The sequence below is a fragment of the Aphelocoma coerulescens genome, chromosome 3 (genome assembly GCF_041296385.1).
Source record: "Aphelocoma coerulescens isolate FSJ_1873_10779 chromosome 3, UR_Acoe_1.0, whole genome shotgun sequence".
Taxonomy (NCBI): Eukaryota; Metazoa; Chordata; class Aves; order Passeriformes; family Corvidae; genus Aphelocoma; species Aphelocoma coerulescens.
The window spans coordinates 47,669,204-47,688,971 of NC_091016.1; the positions used below are offsets into that span (position 1 = coordinate 47,669,204).

Here is a 19,768-nt window from a genome sequence, read left to right on the forward strand (position 1 = left end):
CTAGAAATACAGATTAGAGATATCTACATATCTGGTTAACTTTGCTCTTCTACATATCCTGAGGAGGTGGTGTTACCTGTACAGAGCATCTGAACTTCAAATTAACCTCAAATTTCCACAGTGACTTAATGATGTTTCCTGTTTGGTTGGATTTGGCTGAGCTCTCTCTCTGAAGCTCTAAAGGCTGATTTTTCCACTATATTCCTAGCATCCCTCTTTGAGCTGTAATAGCTAATTCAGGCTAGGCCTAAAGTAATGGAGGAATTAGGGCTGTAGACTGAGCTTGAATACCACCAGTACCTGATTAACTTTGCACCCACAGCATGGCTTGGATCTTGCCAATTTGCAAGACGATATTTGGGATCAGATGAGAGGACTATCAGCTGCCCAGGACTATTCCAGAGGGTAGCTTGGATGCATCGTGTTTGGGAGTGAAGAAAAAGCAGTTTACCCTCGAAGATGTGACACACCATGCAACTAGGCCTCCGAGGCAAAGATCAACCAAACCTTATTTTTATCTGACATTTTATGAGATTCTTCTGAGTTTCTATGCATCTGGGTTTAATTTTCAGTACATTTGAAGTTTTACCATCTTAGTGTGCGTCCATTTTTTCAGAGAGCTTATGAAAATAAAAACCCCTCTCAGAATACTAAAGTCCTCTGTAGTGAAATTGTCTAGGAATTCCATAGTTTACTTCCAAGTTCTTAGCAACTTCAAAATCGTAACGAGAACTTTTTCTCCAATACCTGGATTTTTTTGTTCAATATCTGTATCTTCGAAGATAATTGAAAAAGATTCATCTCAAAGTTTTGTGGGTTGGTTTCTTGTTGGATTTTTTTATTGTCTGGAACTTGACTACACGTTTTGAACCAAATAATTTCTAGCTACATGCTTAATAACAGCTTCAAATTGTTTGTATAATATTTGTGACATGACCCTTTCCTCAACAAAACTCTATGGCAGCTAAGCAGAGGAAACAGGGTTCATTTATGAGCAATACATGTGTCCCTCCTACAACATATTTAAACAGGTATCATCTCCTGAGGGAGTAATTAGGGAAGGTATGGAAGTAAATCAACAGGAATGAAGTCATGCTTAGGCCATCCTCTTGCTGAATGAAGTAAGAATATAATTTAACATTAATTCATAAAACATGCAAAAAAAAAAAAATCCAAAAAAACCAAAAACAAAAGCAATTTATTCTAGTTCAGTTGATAATTAATTGCCAGGATTTATTTCACCATGCAGAGTATAAAGAAGTAATTTTTGGACAAAGCCCTTGATCAACCAATGAGCACTAGGATGAATAAAGGGACTATCTATGACTCATCATGAAAAGTACACACTTTAAATTAGCTGCACTAAATCTGATCAGATAGACAAACACAGGACAACTAGCCTAAAATTCCCCCTAATCATAGATATTTTAAAGGATAAAGTAACTGAATCAACATCATGATTAGATAAATCACTACAGAATCACACACTGAAAGTGTTTGGTCTTCATTAAGCCCATACTATGTCTGTGATTTACTGTTCTGTGTATACAATCTGATTTCAAAGCATTAAGACAACAGAGCAGTTTCAGAAGTAAAATTGCTGCTGAAAATCATCACTAATAGCCAATATGAGGTTAAGACATGTATCATTAATTGCTTCTGCCCATAGAAACATAAAATCATCCACGTTAAGCATGGCATCAACATTTATATCCAACCAGACATCTCCACTGTAAAAGATGAATTTTCATTCATCCTCAGGGCTTCCTGTACTTCCTGTGATATAAAAGAGATGGCAGAATTTTTACATGTATATTATATATGGATAAGGCATTGAGAACGTTGCTGAACTGAGTTTTCACTACTTGCATACAGAACATTCATGAATAAACATTCTTTCTTTGTGCACACTAACAGACTATCACACTGTGCAACTACATACTTCCCTTTCCTCAAAGACACAGGTCTCATTTAAAGGACAGAACAAGCAATGTTTTTTCATAACAATCTATAGTGATTTTACATTTTGTCATTTTATTCTTATTGGTCAATCTTTGATTACAGGCCTTGTCTAGCCAACATTAATGAAGTTAATACTTCTATACTTGGATTAAAAAGTCCCATAAAAGTTAATGACTTTTCCCTTGTTATTTAATTCTTTCTGAGCTTACAGACCATGGGAATGTTCCTACTCCATTTCAATGCAGATAAAACAGGTTAGCTAACACTGACATAAATAATCATTATTAAAAAGTGTTGGCTACGTGGATATACAGTCTCCACATACATCAGCAGAACGGATCTTCTCTACTGAGTAGTGAGAGATTTTTTTTCTTTTGTTTGCTTGATTTTTTACTCTAAAAACAAAGAGCCATTTACAGGAGACAAAGAATCTGAAAACAAAGAACAGCAGGGCCAGACAACATTCAGGAGTGCTGTCTCACACAGTAGAGAAATGGTTTTGTATTGCATATAACCTTAATTAACCCATTATTGCAATACTATCTCTCTTATACTGTCTAATCTTTACAGAAGATATTGATCATCTGGAAATGTTCAAAATGTAAACTGAAGAGAAACTGAAAATTGGAACACCTATTCCTCAGAATGATACTAAAAGAAGCTCCACGTCATAATTTACTGAACATTTGAGAAATGACAAAAATCAATATCTGTTTATTTTCTAATATAGCTAGCAGTACTGAGCAGAAAATGATTCTGTGAAACCAGGTTTAAAAGTAAGGAGAAACAGTATTTTTGAGAAGACAGAAAAAACATAAACACTCCTAATTCAAGACTAACAAAGACACAACAAACATTAGTATAAGTACATGTTGAGAATAATTGCTCTAGATATAATGTGATTAAAATAATTAGTTCAAGGGGGAACTCAGACCAAGCGGTGACGTCTACTTCCGAAGGCCAAACATATCATCATTAAAGGATTACCCTCTGCAAATATCTGACCAGCTAAAAATTCTAAATACACAGAACTCCACAAAAACAGAAAAATCACCTCCTACACCTGACCCACTCAAAAAAATGCAAAAAACAATCAGACAATAAACTCTCACTCTTTTCAGCAGATTAGAAGAAAAAAATGTGCCAAGCTCCTTTGAGCACTGTTTGGAGTTTTCTAGTGATAGCCATTCAAATAACAAATGAAATTAGTAACTGCTTCAACATCAAGACGCACACTGAACAAAAACTTCATCATCACTGAAGACCTCAGTATTATCTACCAAGATAACACTGCTTAGTGTTTCTGTACTAACAATACATTAAAAAAATCCTGATCTATCTAATCTAAATATCCTCTCCATTAACCTTTTCTGTCCAAAAACCATACTGACAACACAACAGGGAGAAACTTGTTCACTAACTCCTTCTCAATATTTTCACAGCCAAAATGAGCCCACTTCTAAGTTGATTCTCTTCTGATTAATTAAGAAAAAACAATTTAAAAACCCATTGAACTTGTCACACAGGAAAGAAACCATTTCACCTTGGGCAATTATACTGAGTCTTTCAGGAAATGGTGCAGCAATAAAACAATTTTTTAAAGCAATGGCACAATACAACAGTCTCCCCAGAAATCTGCTCCAAAATTCTTCTGCACCTCTGACACATGCACGCCATTTTCATTATCTGGACTAAAATGGCATTCCTATGTAGAGCTCCACAACAGAACTGGGAAGTGCCTCTGAAATACTAACATAAATTATCTAGACACATGAAAAATTACAACCTGCAAACTATGCCATATAAAAGTCTGCCCACGGAGTTTTATCTCCGTGGAAGTGAGGACTATGCCAAATACACAGACAAATAGGTCCTACATAGTCAAGCCCCCAGATATTGTTGCAACTTTCTGATAAAAACATTCACAATAGAGACAATTTTTATCAGTCTGGGTATTATCCCAGGAAAGTAGTGCCTGTCAGTATCATAAATTACCTTGGTTCAGACCAAAAAATCCACCTAGAACAACATTTTGTATCTAACTGGCTGTTAGCAAACGCTGAGTGAAGAGCAAGAACACAGCAAGCAATTATTCCAGTTGGAATTGGAGGATACCTACTTTCTGTTGTATTTTGAGAAAAATTAAAAAAAAAAATCCAAGAAAGGCATCAAAATATGTAAATAGTGGGGTTTGGTACTAAGCATTAAGAGCTACTACTACGGTGTCAATGGTGCAAAGTCACACGCTGCCCAAATAATTCCCACAACTACTCTTGCTTTTTGGCAAGTATTTGTTGCCTGCTTGGATGTCACAAATATTAGCACAGCAGGGAGGCACTGGAATAAAACAGCATGTCTGCTGTGTCAATGAAATATTAAGACACCCTAATTATAAATCAAGGAGGTTGTTAACATACTGCCATATCAGTTCCTCTTGCCTAGGTTGGGGAGAAGTCAGAATTGCTACAAGATGTGGAGCACCACAGCAGTGACAGTCTCCAGATTCCAAGTATCCTTCATCTACACTTCTACAGCTCCTACGCTGCACTAAAGAACAGGTATCTCTGCTTAGTTGGTGCAAAAAGGCACAGTCCTCAAAAGCTAGCAAATCAAGAATAGGCTCCATTTTTTTCTTTATAATTCTGGCAGCAAGATGACATCTATTTAGCATACACATACTGACACATATCCCTCTTACATGTTTCTTTTTATATATACTATCCCTGCTTGTGGAAATGCATGTTAGCCATCCTCTCAGCTGTTTAACAACCTTAGGTGAAGTGCAAATAACATTCCTCTACACACTATCTTTCAAAAGCAGGAATAAATAACATAATTAAAAGAGTAAATAATGGAATAACTATGATCTAATGTAGAAATATGTACTTTAGTATTCCTTAACAATAAAAACCTAAGTACAGACTTGTTCCCTAAGTAGAGACACATATCAACACCTCTCAAAAATTCATTACTTCGTCTCTTACAGGACTGGAGCCAACTTTAAATCTTATCATTCTGATATCTTAAAACTGGAAACTGCAGCACCAGAAATCACTTTTCGTACAGAACTTTTATGTGTCAATGATACAGCCTAGTACAATTCAAATATTGCAGCAATAACATACTAATTTTTTTATATTACGGAACTAATTTCTAATTTCTTCTACTTTTTTTTTTTTTTTTTTTTTTAAACAGGTCAGTTATGAAATTCAGGTTCCTGGAAATGCAGTAATTTCAGTGCACTTAAAAGATTATAACTTCTGAGTATAATTAGTGTCATATCATGTACAAAATGTACTATTTTCCTTTTTTCTTTTTTTAATTGTGTTTATAAATTACTTAACAACGGCATTTGTATTAACAACGGCAAAGCACTTTAAGTTCCCACTATACATAGCTTTGCATGTTTTTGGCCAATATTGCCGGGAAAAAAATGTATAAAGCTGTTAATGTGTCCAGATTCAGCAGTAATTGAGCACATGGTCGTGCACTGTGATGAACATGAGGGCCACGGGAAGTGATGAGTTTCCTAAATTATACAGGCAGCTTTCCATGTAGAAATTCTGTGTCAGTACAGTTTGTCCTTTCTTCTTATTATAAGAGGTCATTAAAAAGATTAGGAAAGACATCTATGAAATTCAGTATCAACAGTGTAAAAGATGCACATCTGGCTTATAATCAATGTGCTTAGCCTCTTATTGTTGTGGCAGTGAAGCTTCAAATAATATAATTAAGGCTGGAATTTATCAATGTTTTTCTGAGAAATTTGTTGGGAGATGAGGATCTATCCAGCCACAGAGTCTAAAGCTTTCCTAATATTATGGCTCTGGCTAAAATCATCTGCCACTTTTGCTTGAATGATATGAAAGGAAAGAGGACAATGGAAGAAGTCTCATGAGTTCTGTGAGTAGTATATCTAGGCATCTAGAAAAGAAAAAAGATCTCCTTCTGGCAAATTAACTCTGCCATGATCTGGATAGGAAAAATTTAAAACTCAAGTGTTTGTGTATTACAAACAGAGTTGTTTGGAAAGGCTGTGTGCAACAATACAAGGCCTGGGTGTGTTTTGATCATGTAATTTATTGGTAGATAATAGGTTTCAAAAAGTTGCAGTGAATACCCAAATATCAGCATAAGCAGCATTCCTTCTCCATGCTATCTTTGAAGCTTTTCTCCAGTATACCAGGAAAACGAAAAACACAACTTAAAGAAAAAAAGTCCTACTATCCCAGGTAGATCACCATCACCATCACCATCACCATCAAGCAGTCATGAGCAACTTTCAATCTAACATTTACCATGACAGACACATTTAAGCCATATACACTGACGATAGAACTCCTTATATTTTGGGATATAGTTATACCTTAAACACTACAGTATTTACTGATTTCCATCCTTTTTAATAATTTAGGTTTAAAAAAAAAAACATCTAGAGTAATTAATTCAGTGAATCTCAGTCACAGATAAATTTTGGTTCATTTAAGTCCAAATCAGACATTTCACTTCATGTTCATGCTAATGAAATTCAGATAAACTACCCTGGCTGCAGGCCCATTGACTTCTGGCTGCAGAGTACACACAGCTGGATGTCTGTAAATCAGGCAGGACACCATTTCTGCATATAGGTTAATGACTGTTCTGCGTCACCATCATGTAAGAGTACAGACACTGAGCCAGAGACCTCAAAACAGCACTTTATCTGCCTGGCAACTTTCTAATAAAAACAAAGCTTATTTTTCTGGCTGTAACACATTACATGAAGTGAGCATTCGTAAAGCAAACTAGACTGAAGCAAAAAGGTTGGAGGGTAAATTATACCCCTACTGATGTAAAGTGACTTAAGCTATGCAGCCACTTTAAGTCACCAAAGATCCGTGCTGACACCAAAAGAATCAGTTCCATCCTCTCCCCCTCATTTCTCACTGCCACCATTACTCAGGCAGTAGAATTTGTACATACATAATATGAGCTAAGTAAATCATCTAGCAAATTTCTTTGCTGAAAATATTGCATTCTGAAAAACTGGGATATTTTGTTATCAAAAATATTTTATATGACTATAGACTTTATCTTTCCAGAAGAAAATCACAGATAAGGCTCATCAGTATCTGTTCCATTCTATAAACAAAATGCATTCAAATTAATCTTTTAGACTTGGCAAGTGTAGTTTTAAATCTGGTTCTGCTTATTTTTATCTAAAATCCAACACTAAAGAAACCACATATGTATGACTGTCTTTAGTGTAATAAATATGGCCACCCAAAAGATCACTGTCAGAAAAAGGGAAGTAGCAGGGAAGAAAGACCTGTTGGATGATAATGGTAGCATAAGTATTGCTTGACACTTTTAATACAAGTTTGGGGCAAATTAGCCATAATACAGAGCTTTTAAAGTGTAAGAAAAAAACAGACAAATCCCACTATTGTACCTGTTTATGTTAAAACTTTGCTAGGAAAATGGTCAGCAGTTACTTTGCTTTAGCAGTTGATTAAAAAAGTTGCATGAGGACTCCCACAAAAATATATCTTTAGTTTAAAGTCTCCCCCAAAAATTTGAGTAACTGGTAATAAATTCCACTTAGCTAAAAATTTTCCAAAGCACTTATTTGGTTTTAACATCAAGATCCTTGACCAAGACCATAAACTGTGTTTCAAATATACGATGATTTCTTACAGTGATTTCAAACACCTTAGACAAAATCTTTATTTTTAAATGAGCATAGCTCATAAAAATAAGAAGTATTAGTTTCTGTTTTATCTTCTGCTTACAAAAAGCATTGTCACAACCTACTCCCTTGATTCATAACACTGTTTTTCTGATTACATTTTTGGATTATAACAATAGGCCTCCTGCAGTGCTGTAGTTTGCAAACTACAAAGAAAGTAGTGAACCGTCTATTGCTATGTACTTCTGTTCTTCCGTTAGGTAATCTCTTTAAAGCAACAAAAATTACTGCTACCTTAGTATGATAGATAGATGATAGATAGATAGATAGATAGATAGATAGATAGATAGATAGATAGATAGTCATTACCACCAAAAACAGTAACGGCTCGATAAAGCCTTTTCCATCCCTTGTCCACCATCATCTTTTTTTTTATTATAATTCTACAGAAAACACTATCTTCTAGGAAGTAACAATAGCCCCTCTATGTAAAATGAGAATTATCACCAGAACTTAAACCCTAAACACCTCGGAAGTCAGCCAGAAAACAAAATCAGTGTTTCTAGCCTAACCTTCTTGGTAATTTCCTCCTTTCCATTTTACCTGGTCCATTACAAAACACTGCTAGAATTGCATGAATTTTATGTTTGCAGACAATCTCACAAAATTTAATATCATTACAAAATTTATGATCATTGTCAATCCAGGCTGTCTCAAAAGAAAGTTTTCTGGGTCTATTTGGCAAGGCATTTTACCTAAAGCAATCCAACAGAAATACCTCCAGAATTCAACACACTGGGTTTTAACTTCTATGTCAATGTCCTTATCTAAAATTGACTTATTACATGTTCAAGTAGGAACTTTTGAGATGGTATATCCAGTAATTTACTGAGTCATACTGGATAATTTTAATTCTAAATTTATCAATTTCAGATCCAAGAAGACCAAATTATGTTCTCAAAACAGACACTACAGGTTGATGAATAGTATTTGCAACTCAAAATGGGTAAACTAAACTTCCAAAATTAGTACCAGTATATTTCAAAATAAAAATACCAAAAGGTTCAAAATATTTTTAAAAATTGTTAGCCTATTTTACCTTCAAAAAAATGGTAGAACCTTAACACAAAAATTATAATAGTCAAGTTATACCAAAACCAGGTTTCCTTTTTAAATCTGAAAATAACTGAGCTGTTCAAAGCTAAATGTTAATCACAAAGTACTTACCTTCTTGTCTGTTATTTTTCCTTTTTAGCCATTTTTCCACAGTTTCTGCACTTACACTTTCTGACACAAACTCATCCAGTACCTGGGGGTGAAGAGAAAGATACGCCTTCACTTTTTCATCTGTTAAGCCTGAAAGAGAGAACATTAATTGATTACATTATTTGTATGAACTCCCTCATATGTAAAAAACACCTAGAGACAAGCAAGAATCAATATCCTTTTCTCTAACACGCTGATTGAATATATGACTATTTAAATAGAGCAGAGAGAGCAATATCCAGTCAAAAAAATGAGCTGTCATATAGAAAATGGTAGAAGCAAAGCGTAGCCATACAAGATTCTGTGTACAAAAGCCCCTAAAGACACATAGACATTACCCAGGAGAAATAGCCAGGTAGGAATTCATGACTATGATTGTGACTATAAAATTAGTTCCAAGATATGCAAGATGATATATTGATAAAGAAACTGGTTAGAAGGAGATAGAAGAAAGTGAACTGGGATGTCTCATAGAGCACCAAATTCAATAATCTCTCGGCAAATGGCAGCAAAATCAACACAAACTATTATATAACATGAAAATCATATGCAATTTTCAAATACTAGAATTACTTAAGTTACTTTAGATATATAAACTGTTTTCACATGCATGCTTCCATTACTTTAGTAATTTAGTTATCAAAATGAAAATAACTGCAAATAAAAGACATTTACAATATCTGCAACAAAAAGAAAACTCCAGTAAACATTTTAGAAAAAGAAGAAAAATTCAGAATCTCAGATCCTTGACATTCATAAATAAATTTTCAAATTCACAAAATTATAATCTGGTTATACACTTCACAAATCCCCCAAGGAAAATGACTGGCCAGAGGGAGGTGAACCCAGCAGTGCTGAGGTTTTCCAAAGGGGGAAGAAATAAAAAATGCCTGTCCTGAGGGACTTGGCTCCAGTCTATCACAGAGGGCACAGGCACCCCGAGTGCAAAAGTCTTAGTGAGATATGAGGAGAAGAGGGGTAACAACCTCTCTCATGACTCCAAATACACCGTCTTCTCTTGTGTTTTGTGTATTTAAATATAATAGTAAATTCTCCACAGAAAGCAGTCAAGGTTCAGCAGGAAAGAAACACCCCTCTGAACAACCCTGACCTCTTTCAGAGAATATTCATGCTTCAAAATACGATCAAGTCTCCTATTTGACGTTTTGCACAGTATCAGAACGTGATGGACAGAGCAGTAGTGCAATTTCAGTGCTAGTCAATGATGGCAATATTTAAGATTTCTTATAAATGTTTACTACGAAAGTCTTCAGGAAGCAACACCAGAAGACGAACCAACAGCTCCCATGTGCAGGGCATCAACCACATACACCACTTTCCTCACACCAACTGCACCACATCACTCCACCACATCAGCCCCCACACCAGCCCAAAACTGCTTTAAACTACCCTTGCTCCTAATCTAAAGGCAGCAGTTTCTGTTGGATATCATAGCTTCAAAGAACAACATAGCCACTTAAGGAAATTCCCCATATCTGAATCACTTGAATAGGAGCTAATTGAGTGAGCATCCTGATTTTCATTTAGTAAAGAACAAAAGGTTTATCCTAAATCAGTAAAAGAAGTAGATAATCAGCAAGTGGGGCGAAAACAAGCAAAACCCCACTACTTTGATTGTTTTACCTTAGGTGATAGCTTGTAAAGTTAGATCATAATGCAGTTAGATCATAAAGAAGTACAAGTGCCAAATGAACAAGATTATTTTAAAGCCAGTATGACCACATATTCAGAAAAAATCAAATTCATTAATATAATTCGGTAATTTGTTCAAATGAGAAAAATGCAGTACCTTGAAAAAGTATTTCTAGCTCCATAGTAAGAAAATTTGAAAAGGAAACGTTTTAAGAATCATTCAAAAGACTACTGCATTTTAAAGATTAAGCCATCACAAAGCCATCAAAAATTTATCTGTCCTTTAAGTTCTACATGAAAAACAATCAAACCATACTTTTCATAAAATGTCTCCTAATTCCAAGTTGTCTTTAGACTGCAAAAAAAACCTTTTTTGCTTCTAGTAAGAAACTATGACATGAAAAGATTGTAAAATTAGAAACTGGATTTCTGAAAGGACTGGTTTGTTTCTTCAGTGAAAATAACATTTCTTTCCTGATTCAAACCTTTAAATGTTGTGGGTTTTCTAATACATACATCACAATTCAATAAAATGTCAATTTGAAATAAGACTTCAGTCTACAGGTCTTAAGTTTAATATTCAGATATCATGCAACTTCAGCAACCTTAAGGTAAAAACTCTGCTTTAACCTTATGCAGAAAAGTGATTCATGGAGCAGATACAAGAAATCCTAAACAGTCTTTACATTACCCTTCTTTATTTCACTAAAGGCATCTGTGCAGATGTGCTTTTTCAATGAGTGATTTATAGATGGGAGCAAGAAGAACAGGATTTACAACTATGTTTGCAGAGTTAAAAAGGAGTCATTTAAACCTATTTTCTACATAGATTAAGGCCAATTTATCAGTCGGCTCACAACTGTTAGCCTGCTGCATCAAAACACACTGCAAACCTACACACAAACTCCACAATCAGAACTAGCAATGACACATTGTCTCATACAAAGCTAGCGTGAGCATTGCAGGCTGCTTAATAGTGATTGCCTGGCCTCATCAAGCCTAGTTTCTCCTTTTGATCTACCAGCAAAGTTTCTTTTCAACAACTCCTACATTTCATTAAAGATAACGTAAATTAGGACCCTAAAAGAGATCAACTGCTTTCACAGACCAATCTCCCACTGTCCAGTGTAAGTGCACCAACAGCTTCATTAGTCAAAATCTATAGCACTAAAAAATAACTAATTAAGAAAAATTAGGAAATACTTGTTACAGGTTGCAGTACTATGCAGGTAGATCATTTTACATGTACTGACCCAGACATTTTTCAAGAAGCCTCAAGGGTGTGAAGATAGTTTCAAACAAAATGTGTATTTGACTGACCAGGAAGGAATAAAGCATAACAATGGACAAAGTTTATGAAACAGAAAGAGTCTTATAATAAATGTGATCAATATTCACCCTGTTGATTATGACCATCCTCATACTGTCTATGTTGGATTTTAGGAGAGATAGAAACAACGAACACTTGTAGTCTTATATGCTGCTGTCCTCTTAAGAAGTCAGAGAAATGCTCTTTGGAAAATGACTGACTATCAACACTTTAAAATAAAAGCATAAAACACTAGGGCTTCTGTCTTAAGGAAGAAAATGGTTTTTTGGCAGATGTGACAAACTATACCAAATTCAGCATCTTAAAACTCACAGTAAGTTTTACTTTAAATTATAATAGTACTACAAGGAAACACTGTAGGCTTGTCTAGACCAGTAAACTGAATATGTCTAGGGCTGTTCACTGACATTAAACCAAGTGGCCTATAACTCCTTCATTCTTACTACTAAGCTTTCTTGATCTCCAACAATGAAGCTGAGGGAAAACTGAAAGTTTGATTGCCTGCTGGGAACCATTCCTGGTCTGACCCTACCCCAGAGCAACATTTGAGACCTGCCCAGGACATCACTGACTGGCTTGGAAAATGCAGTGCCGAGAACCATTCCAGACAAAAACCCAATTCTAGTGCATAAGAATGCTCCTTCACACTGCTTACTAACTCAGATATAGCATAGCTGGGTTTAAAAATAAACCAAGAAACAAAACTACTTCAAACATCAATTATCAGTAATTATTCCTTGCTTTTGAGCCAGTCTTCAACAGCCTTCCTTTAAAGAAAAAAAAAAAAATTAATAAAATCAAAAATCACTAGACAGTTGTATTTTTGCTTTCAGCTTTTTATGCTTCCTAAAATATTTAAAACCTTTCTTAGATATTGGATAACCTGTGTAGTACTGAATCGATTAATGGCTCTCCTCTCTGACTCCTAATCCATGTCACACTGCACCCTCCTCTGAGAATAGCTTCACAGAGCTCAGTATAAAGAAGAACTGACTGTGAATGAGCTGAAAGAATTGAAGCCTAGAGCTATGTTTAAAAATCCGCTCCATTTATCAACATGAGTCACACACGTCATTAGCAATTCTTGCAATTTTTTCATTAGCGTTGTGATATTTGGTCTTTTTTCTAAAACCACTAGCTTAATCAAATTTCATGATTAGGCAAGCATTTTAATTTTCACCTAAAGTTTCTGGTTCCCAGTCTGGGGGGCACATGGGGAGTCAGGGAAGAATGAGTAAAAACTGATGAGCCAGCCTAATACTTATAAAGGGTCAGCATTTTATCCCAGACAGCTACACTCTGAAAGACTGCAGTCATTGCTTCCCACAAAACCTTTGCAACCATCTTTGATGAATTTGGCACACCTTTTTCCCATTTAGACTGGATCCAATGGTTTGAAAACACATTGTGAGGGTATACATTGTTCATTCATTATAAGAAATCAGGTGGATTTTGCATATCAAGAAGGCTTTTACCAATAAACATGAAAGGAAATAACTATAAATGTTGTCAATGTTGCATCTGTTAACAACAAGAACAACAAAAAAGTAATTCAGACAGAAAAAAAAATACACAAATTAACTTGTTTGGTTTAGTAAGCAATTCTTCCCTGAAAGTAGAGGAGCCGCAGTCACAGCAAATATGGGCAAAGTCTTAATATCTCCAAGTAGCTAACAACATATTGTACCACATAGAAAACCTTCAAGCCAAGAGAAAGAGAAATATAATGGTGGTGATAAAGATAAAACATAATCTGAGGCAGAAAACAACCATACCTCAAATAAAAGTGAAAAACTGCCTAATTTGAAAATACTTTTTCTCATCTGAAATAACAAAATTATGAAGAGAGAAGTGTCACACTTCCTCAAAATCAACATTTGAAAATAAATATCATACTTGTATGAAAAAAGAAGACTTGAAATATCTGAAAGTCATCCAGAAGACCTAATCTGAACACAGCTTTGCCTGTGTTCTCCTTTATCTAAAGCAGTCTTGTCCCATCTTTTACTTACACAAAGATCACCTCTCTGTATTTTTCTACAGAACTTTATAAGTGGTATTTGTAGTTATTCTCAAAAGCATTCAAGGCATGTGTGTACATTGCTTCATTTGGATTAAGCATTAATCCCATTAAATCAATCCCTTCTTTGTTCAAAGCATCAGGATTCAAAACCACAGGCACAGTCAGTTTTGAAATATCCTTTTCAAGTCAGACTTTTTATCTTAATCCATTTAAATACACAGGAATGTAATGTGACCAAGTGCCCAAACCCTCTGAAACCTGACATTACTGGTCTGACAAAAAGTATAATCACTAATGAGAAGCAATCAGAATGGTCAAACCTCTTTAACTTCTCTTTTCTTGAAAAATCAATTCACAAGCTTGTCTGTGAGCAGCTCCAGTCACCTTTTTTGCCCCTCCTACTCCAAATCCCACCTGCATTGCTAGAATAAACCCAACACATGGCTCTGGCATATCACCAGTGAAAACCAGTAAAGCAGTACCTGAAAACACCTCACCACCTCACTGCTGATTTGGGTACTTTAAAAAGGCGTATGTTTGTTTCACAGATAATAAATTTTACTATGAATCATTTCAAATCTTCATTAAAAGGTGAATGTTTAATTACACCAGCCTCCTGTCACTGCATAAACCTGCAGGTTCTGCATACATGTAAATGACAGCAGTAGCCATGTGACATCTCAGCCAGGATGTCAGCAGCACTGCTGAAGTTTTACAGAGAGAAAATAAAGACTAGCTCAGCTAAACAGAGCTGGAATGTGCTCATACAGAAAGAATATCAACAACCACCGCATCCTGTATCCTGTAATTCAAATCCCATACTCCTGATGAAAAAGCCATGGATCCACTTGAACACACCAGATGCTGAGCTAGGCATGGACATAAGGGCCTTTAGTTTCCACCAACTTTCATGGTGGTTTTTCTGATACTATCAGCATCTTGCAAGCCTGAGCCCTAGACATCTGCAGATACTCATCTGCTTATGTCTCCCAAAATCTAACACTCAAGAACTGCACAGTACTAGCAGCTCTGAGCACTGCTTCAGTATTAATTTAAAAAGCAAAAAATCATGTAAGACTCTTGATGAAATCAGTTTTCATTAGCTAGAGCTAAAGGCCTATAATCAGTCCATAGGAACTATATGTATGCCTAATGGAGTCAACGTATTCTCGTTTGAACTTTCATTTTTCATAGGGTTTCAAAACACACTTCAAATTGTCAGAATAGCATAATCCTGCATGTACACTGTTATGCTGTAATATCATCCATTAGTTGATGTATGGGGCTTTTTAAAACTCTGTCTTACTTTCCTGATTTGAGAGTAGCTTCTCTCCAGTTCTCATTATCACACTGGAGTAACTCCGAGGGGTCTGTAAAAAGCTTTATTCTCCTTCCAGGTGCAAGATGGAACCAAATTTGGAAATTTAATTAACACTCTGGAAAAAGCTAACAAAAGGACTAGAGACATGCTCTAGGACTTGCAAATTGTAATCAAATAATTTCAAGCATTTGCTTGAGAAAGTTATGGATCATCTTAAGGTTACTGATAAAAATAATTATTAACATAATTATAAGTAATGCATTATACTAAAGTAGGTTAAAATGTATTTGTAGCTGTATAAGGAACATCTCAGGGTAATTATTTGCCTTTTTCTTTCTCTTGTGCAACACATGGAGCCAGGGTACCTTGCTCCTCCCCAAAATATACCTAGAGGGTAATGCATGTCTTAATAAAGACTAAATAAATACTAAATACATTAATAACTCATTTGAACAATGTAAAGTCACTCAGAACTTGCACATAATTAATCTCTTAAAAGACCACATACAGCTGCAAATTAAACTACTTAAAATCTAATGATTAAGCAAGGTAAGAGTTCCTTAACTCTTCCCTTGAGAACAGGTGTTGGGACCAAGTTCTTGATTTATGTCTTCTCCAGTAATACCTTCTGGCTGATGTAATGTCTTCCTCCCACCTGACACCTAATCATGGAGTAGCTCCCTTTTAAGCGAGCTCTTCTGGCTTAAAAGTAGTCCCATTCCCTTTACTACCAATGTTTTACTGCTGATTTATTACTTAAAACAAACTTTCATGAATAAAGTTCTGTAAATGCTTTATAATATACTTACCAATATAAATGTGCAGTCCTGTTTATAAACTGAACTTATTCCACAAACAAGATCGACTATGATGAAACCTTTAAGGGATATTACATGCCTATGCTAAGTCTCACTCTGTTATTTCACTAAATTGGAGACAGAGAATGTTCCTCCTTCTGAAAGGAGCACCCCACTTCATCTTAACACTTAGGTTAGTAGACATGTTAGGACAGTTTCCCAGAGCACAGGACTCTTCTGAAATAACACCTACACACAGTCAAATAACATGCTACTTAGCAACAAGACTGGACACCTGAGAGTCTTTGGTGGTACTAGGACCATATCTGCAGCACCACAGACCAGGATTTGTCATTCTCTTTAAATCCCCTCCAAACTTACAGTCTTAGGATGTTTAAAGAGAAACACAGACCACATCATTTACAAAATGAGAAGGTACAAAACCCAGAGAAATCTGTCACTAGAAAGTACTAATAGAAGAAATAGAACACAACCACATCCAGAAATGTTTGATCTGGTTCATGGGAAGGAAGCTCTTCAAAAACAAACCATCCTAGCTCAGCATTTTTCTAGACATCATGACTAAAATAAAACATTTAGAAAAATATACAACTTAGTCTAGATGATGAGTTTCACAAATTCTGTAACTCCTTCAAGTCCTGCATCCAGATCAGTTATGAAGATGTTGAAGAGCACAGGGCTGAGGGTGGAGCCCTCTGGAACCCCACCACTGACAAGTCCCCAGTCTGATGTCACCCCATTCACTGTAACCCTTTGTGCCTGACCTGTGAGCCAGTTGCTCATGCATCATGTAACACAATGTTACCCAGCTGTGTGCTGGGCATTTTTTCCAGGAGAATCCTGTGAAAGACAGCATCAAAAGCTTTGCTGAAGTCCAAAGAGATTACTGTGCACCAGCCTGATGAGTTGTTGAACGGAAAACTTCAGAAAGGATGCAAGGAGCAGGCTGCAAGGTGCTATTCTTATTTGATCTAAAGATTGGAGATGATATTTACAGGTTCATTTCTTTTAGACAGATAGAAAGTGCTGCCAAGATCCTGACCTATTGATTAACACAAAGGATGTCGTCTGTTAGATGTACATTAAGCCTAACAAATTGAAGGCTGAGCTGGAGCACATCTTTTTTTTTTAAAAAAGACATCTGATTTTAAATAAAAGACTAAGCTGTAAAAGAGTTTATTGTATTTTCCATTTAGTCTCTTCAGGTTACTAATAGGTACAAAATGGGTGTACCTATTAAATAAATAAATAAAATTTTAATAGCCCATTCAAATTATAGTATCAATTTTTCTTATTTTAGCTTTAAACAATTAATTTTTTTCTTTCATACTTTAAGGATTACCTTGAAAGAGTTTTCAGCATTACAAATCAACTCTTTGTAAAGGTACCACTGGGCTGAATGAATAACATCCATCCTCTTTACACAGTGGAACAGGCTCATTTTTCTAATTTACCACTGTATTCTTACAACATTTCACAATTCCAAAGAGATTTAACTCCAAGTATCCATATGCAACTATTCAACTATTCCTACAGTAGTTCCAGAAAACTCTCTAACCTAATTCAAGTACCTTGACAAAAATTTCAATACCTACAACAAGAAAGGAACTTCTAAAATATAAAAACTCCTAAAAATCTTCCCAAAAAAATCAAGTTTTTGTGACAGAGACTCTGGCTTTATCACTTGAATGTCAGAGAGTACATCATAGCCTTCCCTCAACACCATCAAAAGCGCTGCACACTAAAACACACCAGATGTTTTAGCAATAAAGCTGAAATACAAAAAGTTGGCATCATATAATTGATCTTGGAAACAGCTTTTTACCCTACATTTTGTATTACTATAAAATATAGATACAAGATGCCTCTTTATACAAAATTGAACTTTGACTGATATTTAAAAGTAAAAAAACCTATTTAATTCTTTTGTGGGGAATAGAAAGCCTAACTTCAGACTAATTAAGCACTGGAAGTAAAGCACTGACTCCATCAAACTGTCAGAAAAAAAGCTAGAAACTCCAATTTATTTAAAACACTATCAAAAAAGAGAATTATTTCCTTTTTTTTCTGTCAGCTCTTTTTTCCAGCTGTATAAATGAACAGAAGGAAAGACAATTTTTCAGAGATGCTATCTGTGCTCAATTGTATGGTGATGGATGTAATGATATCTCTATGTCAGTAAAGTACAGCCTAGGAAAAGTAGTATAATTTGAGGTATTTTAAAGAATACGCTACTGAAGTAAAGGAGGTTTGAAGTGATAATTAAATACTGTGTTACATACACTTGTACGACACAGACAAGGACACATTGTGCAACCCTTATTTGCACTGGTGAACACTTACAGGAGCAGTCCTATTGACGTCAGTGAGACTACTTATGTGGGTAAGAGCTCACTAACATGTGAAGGGTTGTGCAACAAAGCCTCAAACACGTCTCATTCCACACATTGTTTCAAGCTTTGTTCCTCAAACACAAATTTTTCTCTAATAGTGTTAATAATATTAGTTCACTAATATTACCTCTCAGAAAAATATGTGAGAGCATATAACTTGTTTAGTGGTCTCTGACATAGTCCAGTTTTTCAGCTAGACACCAAATCAGAGGCACACAAGTATTGCAGATTCACTGAGAATGGCAACCTCCAGAGACTGTCACCAGATCAACCCTGTGCTCAAGCAGGGTCACCTACAGTGGGTTTCTCAGGCTCCTGGTCTGCCAGCTTTGAGTATCTCCAAGGATGGAAAGAGACCCCACACTCTGTGCAGTCTGTGCCAGTGTTCAGGTAGAAATCCCCATGTTTCAGTTTGTACCCAATGCATTTTGTTCTATTGCTGGGTACTGCCAAGAAGACCTGAACTGGCTCCACCTGTTTTACTTCCCCCTCCATAAGATACTTATACAAACAGATAAGATGCCCCCCCCAAGTCTTTCTTTTCTCCAGACTGAACAATCCAGTCCAAATCATCTTTATGGCTCTTCACTGGACTCACTCTACTATGTCCATATGTCTCTTGCCCTGGGGGTACAAAACTGGGCCCAGTACTCAAGATGTGTCTCACCAGGGCTGGGTAGATGGGCAGGATCATCCTTTGACCCGCTGGCAGTGCTCTTCCTAATGCAGCCAGGATGCTGCTGGCCTTCTTTGCTGTGAGGGCACACAGCTTGAGCAGGTTCCACAGAATTACAGGAAGAAATGCTACAGGGATTTCTACTTCCTGGCAGGTGAAATAAATGCAAATACCTTCTACTGACTTGGATGTTGGCACCACAGAATAAAACACAGCATATGGTGTTGGCTGCTTTTCCAAAAGCTTTCACTGCTGTGGCAATGGTCTATGCACGCAATCTCATCTGGCAAAACATCTTCCATCGACACTATTTTAGACAAGAATTCAAATAATCTATTTGTTACTATTATAAGAATTTCTTGTTGGTAACCACAGTAGAACAAAGACACAGTGTTTCAGCCATGCCCCTAGTTTTTATTATAAAGCTTAAGCAAATGCCAAGAATTCAAAGCTAGTTTCAAAAATTAAAAATGAGCAGCTGCATCTTTTCCCTGTCCTCCTCCCCTTCATCATCTCCCCACCCTCTTTTGTTTGTTTTGGAGACAGTGTAGCTCACAAACATGTGTTCACCTCCAAAAAAGCATCCTTAGAAGAAAAAGAACTTGGAAGGGGGGAGAAGAGTTGGAAAGAGCAGAAGTGAAAGGAAAACAGGAGAGAT

The 19,768-nt window shown here is 35.9% G+C and overlaps 1 protein-coding gene across 15 annotated transcripts in view; it reads right to left on the reverse strand.

Annotated features, from left to right (window-relative positions):
* Window positions 1-19,768, reverse strand: part of PDE10A (phosphodiesterase 10A) — a 390,743-nt gene that overhangs the window by 90,890 nt on the left and 280,085 nt on the right. For all 15 annotated transcript variants that reach the window (XM_069010130.1, XM_069010126.1, XM_069010134.1 and 12 more), the window contains one exon: window positions 8,858-8,986. In XM_069010130.1, the coding sequence (XP_068866231.1) occupies window positions 8,858-8,986 (129 nt within the window). The remainder of the gene's footprint in view (window positions 1-8,857; window positions 8,987-19,768) is intronic.